Source organism: Ixodes scapularis, unplaced genomic scaffold (assembly GCF_016920785.2).
Source record: "Ixodes scapularis isolate PalLabHiFi unplaced genomic scaffold, ASM1692078v2 PGA_scaffold3__209_contigs__length_174095766, whole genome shotgun sequence".
Lineage (NCBI taxonomy): Eukaryota > Metazoa > Arthropoda > Arachnida > Ixodida > Ixodidae > Ixodes > Ixodes scapularis.
In genome coordinates this window covers 45,536,744-45,545,847 of record NW_024609868.1, presented here as the reverse complement: position 1 = coordinate 45,545,847, position 9,104 = coordinate 45,536,744, and the positions used below count along the sequence as shown (strand labels likewise).

General features: G+C 44.4%; 1 protein-coding gene across 1 annotated transcript; it reads right to left on the bottom strand.

The window, feature by feature from the left end:
* Positions 1-6,276: 6,276 nt before the first annotated feature.
* On the bottom strand, positions 6,277-8,325 carry LOC120841354 (neprilysin-like). The gene has a single exon (XM_040212231.1). The coding sequence runs from the start codon at positions 8,323-8,325 to the stop codon at positions 6,277-6,279; it is 2,049 nt and encodes a 682-aa protein (XP_040068165.1).
* Between the last annotated feature and the right edge of the window lie 779 nt (positions 8,326-9,104).

The following is a 9,104-nucleotide window of genomic DNA, read 5'->3' as shown; positions in this document are numbered from 1 at the left end:
TGATTATTCAAGAAGACGGCCGAGCGACCAAATGGTACGATAGCATTAGAAGGACATGGAAGGGCACCATTGGAACAATCAGCAAGGTCACAAGCAAATCATGGGGGGCACAAGAACATACCCTCTGAAGGCTTGTACGTGCCCTGCTGGTCTCAAAAACAATGTACGGGTGGAACTACCTTCGCCTCTCTAGGGCTCAGAAGGACGGACTAGAGCGTTTGAACAACAACGCCAGAAGGCTCATCACTGGGCTCCCAAAGTGTACCAAACTTGAAGATTTGATTGAAATCGCCGATATCAACACTCTGAACGAAATTGCGGCTGAGGACAAACTAAGCCAGGTATTGAGACTACAGAAGACACCAGCGGGGAGAAAGATTCTTAACAAGCTAGGATATCAATACGCCACCCACCTGTACGAAACTGCATCCCTGTCATGGGAAGACACCTTCATTACAGAGACAAAGCCCGTCCCTCAAAATATGAGCAAAGAACAAGAAAATAGAAGGTGTAATATGGCAAGGGGTCATCTCAAACAAGCACAAGCCGAAGCAGAATCGGGAAAGTTTGTTTATTACTCGGATGTGGCCGTCTCCAAAGACGTCGTAGCTTTGGCGACCGTTAACAGCAAGGAGGACTTGGCCCTCTTGAAGCTAAACGAGTCCATTGCTTCTCGAGATGCCGAACTCAAGGCTATTGCTCGGACCCTCAACAAGAATGCCTCGTCTACACGGACTCTAAGGCCGCATACGAAGAATGCAGGAACTCATACACTTCCAACAAGACTGTAAAGGCCATCAAAGCACGCGTCATGAACCGACAAACAAAGCTTAGTGTGAGGTAGATCCCAGGCCACCAAAACATTCCTGGGAACGAGGCAGCACATGCCGCAGCACGGGTCATGCTCTCTTCTCCTTCCTTTGATCCCGGCTATGGTGGCCTCACGTGCTCCTCGGAAAGACAAGACCCTACAGCACTCAAGGACGATGAGCGGACAGAGCGCCGAGAGAGGCTCCATGCACTTAGAAAACAGGACTCACAGCCTTTGCCGGATGGGCCCTACTCCCGATGGGACAGGGTCTGCATCAGGCGACTACGCACGGGAACCGCCATGGTACCTAAACGTACTGAAATGTATGCTTGGAACAAGCAACGACTGAAAAGGTACAACGAAGAAAACTCAGACCCCGTAGACGACATGGATGAAAGTCTCTGCCGACACTGCAAGGTCGTGGCCTCAGAAAATCATGTTTTCTGGGACTGCATAAACATTTTTGAGAAAAAATAAGTTTTACAGACCATTCCCGAGGATCAAAAACCCAACAGCTTGGCGGAATGGACCAGACCATCCGGCTCACCCAAGCATCGAAAATAACTATTCGACTCCCTCCTTCGGTTCATTAAGGAGGATCACCTGACTCACTTCATTTAATCCCCATCCCCCACCCCAGGACATCACCGACGGCTTAAGCCCAGCTGACCTGGCCCTGATGTTTCTTTCATCTTATTATTATTAAAGACCTTTTCAAACAAAAAAGAGTCGCATCACCATCATCAACAACAACAACGATACAAAGATTATAGCCGCGAATGCAGTGTTGGGTAAAGTACATCTAAAAGGTGCTTCAAGTAAAGTACAAAGTAAATGAGACGTGATGTACTTTAAGTAAAGTATTAAGTACACTGGAAGCAATGTACTTGAAGTAAAGTACTATAAATACAATGTACTTTCAAAGTAACGTACAAGTATGTTAACACAATCTTTCATGATGCCCTTTAATTCCCATATACAGTGATTTTTTAACTGGTATGCATTGCCCAGGGGCAGGGATGGGCAAAATACATGCAAATATGTATCCAAATCCAAATACAAAATACTTCGTCAAAAATGTATTTGATTACAAATTTAATTACATTTCCAGAAAAAGCCTTTAAGTACAAGATACAAATACAACCAAATATTTTTTGTCTCCTCCAAATACTTTTCCAAATACATTCCTCAAAATTTGCGTCAGTGACTTCAGGGCACCTGCAACGGGTTTCTGGGTATCTCATTTTAATTTTGCATCACACACTCGGGAGTTAGTGTGTGAGGCTCTAGTAACGTAATAGAAATATTATCCCAAAAAAATGTAATCAGCTCGGACGTAATAGGTGAAAAAAGTACAGAGCTCCAAGCAGCTTTTTTTTGTCGATTACATTTTGGTATTAGCGGCGAGATGTTTTGGTGGCGCCCTCCTATGGTTCCCCCTTGTGACGTCATTACCTTGCGAACAACAAGTTCGATGGTGTTTGTAAATAGCATGGTGGAAGCCTGAAATCATTGCGCTCTCAAAGGAACACTGCCAACACCGTCGAAATTAAAGTTCTTTCATTCCTCTCATTTCGGTCGATGATAAATCCTCTTTCCTACGTCATAGTCAGCGTTCGGCCAATCGTGGAAGGCCGACCATAGCGACGCTTTCAGTTGCGCACGGGGCTAATAGACCAACAAAGAACCGAGACGACTAAGACGCGCAGCGCTAGTTAGAGAATTTTTTATTGTTGCAACTCGCACCAGTTACGAAAATCTGGACGACCCACGCATTTAGAATGTTCGAGGCAAAAATGTGGATGGAAATCAGGCTGGAAAACATCAAAAGTTGTCACAGGGACTTATTTAGCCAGTCTGCCTGTGAACGTCGATTTCGTCACTATTCTTGCCCTGGACTAGCACCGTAATCACAAAGTCACGAAACGCTTCTGCTTGATTGAGAGACACTGCATTCGGTGCAGAACGTAGTTTCCTTCCTGCCCTGGATAGTGACAATAAATTTGAGGGATGTATTTTCTCCCACAAAATTGTATTTAATTACAATTGTATTTGAAATACCCACGTTTTAGTATTTAAATACACACATCAACTACATTACCCAATTTGTAATTAAATACAAACGCAAAATACACAAAGTATTTGCAATACGTATTTCAAATACTTGTATATGAAATACTGCCCATCCCTGCCCAGGGATAATCATGGGTGCATGACCTATTTTTAAAAACACCGTTGAATATTTGATAAAATCAAGTGGCCACAGAGTAATTATTTTCAGGAATGGCGCCCAATTCAGAAGTGCCTCTTCTGAATTTTCACCCCTTGCAATAGATTGTTGCACCCAAAGGAGTTAAACGCACTAGGAAAGAGCATGACGTCAGCCCCGTAGCTTCCACAAGCAACCCTCTCATAGAGGAGTGTCCTCTGCTTAATGAAAAAAAAACAAAAAACAACAACAGTGAGTGTGCGAGCGAGCTGGTGATAATTAATTATAATGTGACACCTGAAATTGGGGTGCTAACAAATTAAGGAACTTTCAAATAGAAGGAAAAGACAAAAGAGAATGTCTCAAAACATTGTGACGTTCTCCTCTGTTGTCTTTTACTTCGACTCGAAAATTTAATTTTTCCCCAACACAGTCTGAGGTGCTACATGACGATTATTTCTACTCTCCTAATCTTTTAAACCTCGTAGCTTGCGCTGACTGACCGAGAAGTAGTGATAGTTCAAAAAGCTACGGGAAAACCGCCCCCAGAACAAACGGAAAGATGTGTCGTCTGCTCACGTTTCTGGTGAGAGTAGAATATCTCTCCCAGTTTTTCTTCGGAGTTAACAAAGCATAATTTTTTATACAAATTTAACAACACAAAATTTGGGGAATGTATTTTGAAGTCGGGAATTCAACTTTCCTCGGAAAGTACCAGAAAAAAATATTTTAAGTAAGGTACGAGTACATACTCGGAGAATGTACTTCAAGTAAAGTAAAAGTTTCTTAAACCTACTTGAGGTACTACTTCAAGTAGAATGTACTTCAACTACTTCCCAACATTGCGCGAATGATCATCATCACCATTATCGTCGTTCTACGGAAGTTAGGAGCAGCGCGAAATTTGCTCCCCGCCTGTCGCCGCAACACGCAGGCCGACGGCAAGGAGGAAGTTGATCGAAATTTGATACCGTCCACGTAAGTGAAGTTCAGAAAGCTGTTATCATGCATGACGACACACATATTTCTATGCCGGCCCCGCCTTCCCAGACAGCATCCGCAGAGGACAAATATAGCCAATCGTTACTTTACACCAATATACATATACAGAGGACAAATACACCAATCGTTAATTTCATGACAAATATAGATTCGGACTAAACCTTGTTTTCTGAGATTTTATAAAGCGAAACAGCGCAAATACCAGAGCAGCGAATAAAAATTATGACTCAACAGAGATTGACTTGCCTTTTTATATTCTGATTAGGAGAACATTGAAGATGCAAGCTTCATGCCGCGGGCTCACACTATACAGCGTGCTTTGAGGCGATTATGTTTCCCTTCTGGTTTGGTTTTAAGCGCCGTATGCGGAGATCTAGAGCAGTGTTGGACAAACTACTCGGCAAAAGTATTTGAGATAAGTTACTAAACACCTGCTTTAAACGTATTTAGAATACTACTCAAGTGACTTTCCCTGCAAAATATCTTGAGTAGTATGCAAATACTCAGTAATGTATGTTAAATGCTTTTGAAGATTCTTCTGCATTGAGTGGTACCGACTTGTGTGACACCAGGATGATATATTTTCAAGTAAAAGAAGGAAAAAAAATGAAATTGCGATGCTCTTGCATGTAGTTCAAAGTGCGTAGTATCATACTGTTGAATATGTTACAAATAACAAAAAGAGGTCCCTCTACCTATAGTTTTATCGCAGAAAATCACATCTTGTGGTTTTAGCATACGCACATTGGACGCATTTTTTTACTAAGCGCCGAAGTCAATATAATAAATCCGGAGTTTACGTTAAACAAATACGCGAGTAGATTACCCAAGCGCTGCAATCGGATATGACTGAAGTTCAAAAGGAAAGGCCGAAAGGGACACGAAGAACCTCTTTTACCATTCTTGTGGTTGTTCATATCTTTACTTTTCTTCACCTTACTAAGAACCGCGTTCAGAAAAAGGCTGTAACTTTGGGAGGACTCTTTGCTAGCATTTTTAGAGCTTATCCTTCTCCTGGCTTAATTCCTGCCTTGCTGTTACAATCCCTGTCTTTATGAAAGCGTAGGACTATCCCCCTTCCCACCCCTTCATGTTTCGAAAGTAGCTCAAGGTTCGTCGATGCACAAGGCACGTGCAACGTGCAGCTCTTGGGAAGATCATGGCGGCACAGCGCAGCACTGAGCTAGATTTTAGACGCCATGAATTTCCCAGAAGTGGCGCGCGGCACGTACCTCGAGCATTTCTACAACAATTAATGGCGCCACTTTTCCCAGGATAGAGGGGCTTTAATGTCTAGTTTGCTCCGGCTCCTCGGAGCGGCGATAGTCCTCAACATGTGTGTGCGTACCTTTCGTCATGATGACCACCGATCAAGACAATACATGTTTTCGTACCTTTGTTTAAAATTCTGTCACTTCTGTGTCGTGAGCTAAACAGCTTCACTGATCATTCACCTTCACAGAGTGGAATGGTTCATAATTTTTGACAGGAAGCGAAGTTCGCCTTGAAATTTCACAAAGTAAAATTAACAACCTCAGGGAACATTCGGTGAAAGTTTCAGCGTTCTGTGTGCTGTCGCCTTTTTTTCCGGTTCTTTTTACAATGAAATCAGGAAGTTACGGAGTTTTTGCTCTGGTAACGTAGATAGGGCCTAAATATTGTTATGTGTGATATGTATTTAATTAAAAGACGCCACAATATTGGTTCAATCAATTATAAACATCAATAGGAAACTACACGCGAAATGTCTCAAGTATGCATGGCTGGACATGTCGTGACGTCACATCATGCATGGTAACGTCAGAGTTGCGGGCGTTGATTTATTTCCGGTTTTGATCAACATGGTTGATGGTGCGTACAAAGATCATTGTCGAAGAATTGAGCTTCCCTCAATATTGTAAATCGTGTCTTTCTTAGAACGAAGTTATTTTACTGAGACAGGAGTCATAAACTGAGAAGGCTCTATTTTACCTGATGTTCAGTCAGAGCAACAAAAATGCGCTCTATTTTGCAGGTGCAATCTGAGCAGTTGGACTTCGTTTAAAAATAAATTACTTGTGCGCGAAAGATTAAAAATTTTACCGGACAATCCCTTTAAAATGGACTACGCGCAACGTATACATAAAGAAAGACTACAATACATACACTATATGTATTTATCTTTATCTACGAGCGGAACATCACGCTATATAGGAATATGAATCACAATAATAATAAATGAAGGGCGTGGAGAGGTCCGATTATTCTTCAAAGTTTAGGAATAGAAGCTGCAGCGCCTTATTGGGTTCATCGGCGCACCCTGGGCGCACTTAAAAGCAAAACCAAACTCCCGAAGGTTCATGGCCGGCAGATTGCAGCGCAACGCAGGAGGTGGGTATATTGAGGCTGGGATAACTGTATAACCACGAGAAGAGCAGAATCCGAAACAGCCGGCTACAAAGAACATCTGGTCTTGAGTGTAGCCAAACTGCGTCGGTCCCTTGGGAAGGGTCTGGTAGGCTAGGATTGCTTTCTCCATACCCACACTGTCGGCGAAACTCTCGTCAAGCGTGTTCTTGCCCAGTGTTCGGCTGTTGGCTGCCTCGTTGATTTGTGTACTGAGACAGTGCAACCTGCTGTGAAATTCCCTGTCCCATGCATCGCTGTACCACCGCGACTTGCCACCACGATAACTGAAATTATATCGTTGCGGGTCGAATGCGTGTGACAGTTCATGGCCGATCATCCGACCCAAGCCTCCGTAGCTGACCACGTGAGGAAGACTGAGGTCAATCAGAGGAGGCTGAATGAGGCCAGTTTTGATGACAATTGTGTGGAACATGGCCGCGTAAAAGGCGTTTACCTCAATCATCGATGCCTCCATGTCCTCTCGACTCACTGTGAGTTGAGAGCCGAAAAGCCGTTTGCGCATGTTGAACTTTTCCGATAGGGCTCCTAATAGATCTTCGACGAAGGGCTTTTCGAACAAAGGTAAGTAGTCGTAGTAGGCATTCAAAGCAGTCATGTTGAGTAGATGGGACGGTGAGCCGTGAATGCCTGTGATTTTTGTCAAACGGTCGGTGGCCGCAAGTAACGTCTGTGCATCCATCCATGAGAGCCTCTGAAAAGAGCTCTGGGTTTCTTTCCGTATGGTGTCGTCAATAGTCTTCGAGAATTTCGAATCTTCTGGCGTGACTAAGCCTTGATAAAGCAACTGGGATACAGCGAACGGTGCAAGGGAGTTTACAGTAGAAAGGCATTGAAAAGCAGTTTGAAAAGTGTCACTGTAGCCTGATGCTATCCTGGCACAGTGAAAAGAAAACGCGTGGGCAAGGATATTGATCACTTTCCAGCCAAGGTACAGCATGAGCTCCTCCATTTTGTTAGCGTAGAACAGCGCCAGATGGGTAAGAAGACGACTCGAAAAATCGGATGTCGTTAAGATTGGAGAATCAGGGTTGACGTGATTGGAAGTCGGCAAATGTTTGTTAATTACTCGAACCCAATTCGCAACCGAGAGAGACGGATTCTTGTTATTTGCGAAATCTTGCAACGTGATGTACTTCGGATACGACTGATCGTTCGCTGCCAAGGATGACACAAGTGTCCCAAGAAACAGAAATCTAATGTTTCTACGGCCGAGTTCAAGCAATTCAATTACCTTTCCGACGTCGACATTTGATTTCGGGCTGAATGATCGGATGCAATTTGTCATGTCACTCCAGCCCCCGATATTGGCGTCCGTGATGTTATTAAGTCCATGTACGTAGAGCGAGTAACCTTGATCGGTCTGCAGGTACGGCGTGCTTTCCAGTCCGATGACGACGTGGATTCCATAGTCGAGGGCAAGTCCGACCGTAAAGTCGAGAAAGTCGAAACTTGTGGACAAGGAGAGGGATGGCCACTCGTAAGAATAAGGTTCAAACATTCTACGAATGGCTTCAGATTTCTCGTTACCATTTCGGAAAACGGCGAGACACTTCTGGTATCCCGCGATGATTTTGTCGACTGCGGAGCTTGGTGGCGAGGGAACGGTCTTCTCAATGGCCTCTAGAAGCCAGAGTAATGTTCGCTTTTGCAGAAACTGTAGCTGGCTGCCTTCTGTTGGGTGCACGTTCGTCCAACGTCCACAGACATGACCGTAAAAGTTGTCACACGGGTCCACGCTGGAATCGATGCTAGCCCGCAGTTCGTGGTCGAACTTGAAGCAGCGCGACGAGTACGCGCACCACGGGAAAATCGTATTGGCAATGAAGTGAATGGTCAACATGAGGGTCGCGTAGGCCAGAGAGGACGATATAATTATCGCAGCACTCGCAGGCATTGACAGAAGAACGGCACGTTGGCCACGCTCTTCATGCTGATCGAAAGTAGCGGACTCGTGCTGCGCGTGCGTCCCGTGCAGTTTCCGTTTCCTCGCTGAACTTTGAGCGTACACATAATGTCGGTGCTGTGCTTGACTGTGGTCTGTTAAATTTTCAAGGTGGATTTAAGTGTGAGTATGGACCCCCAAGCGAATATTCACGCCAGGACCGACGGAGTAAAAATAAGCGATGCATTTTTGAGATCAGAGGCTTATGAACATCGCCATCATTGTCTTTCCAAAAGCGTATGCTTGCTCATGTCTGCACATGCGGGCAAGCATGTGCAGCGTGTGCAAGCTTGAAATTGCACGTACTTTCCCGCACAAGCAGAGACACGCCGGCGGCAACACGTTTTCTTTTTCCTGCCGTTTTCAGCCACGTGGGTTCTGTATCTGGTATGCGGGACGAAAGAATAATAAATGAATTCAACCTGTTATATGCGGGAAAATATAGGTGAAGCAAAACAAGGATGTCTGACAATCACGCATTTTTCGTAAACGCCTTCAAGGTGCATGAAGAGATCAAAAGGATGTTTTATCGCATACCAGAAGTGACGATATTCAAGATGGCTGCGCCCTTGGGGAAAAAGTGCAACTTTTTGTGGCTCTGCAGTCAAAGCCATGGGCGCATGGACACTCGGGCACCTTAAGCACCGGTAAGAGCTGCGCGTGGGTGCTCTTTACTTCTTCTGAAATGCCACAGAAATTCGTCCACGAGCATAGCAGAGCCGAGAGGATCA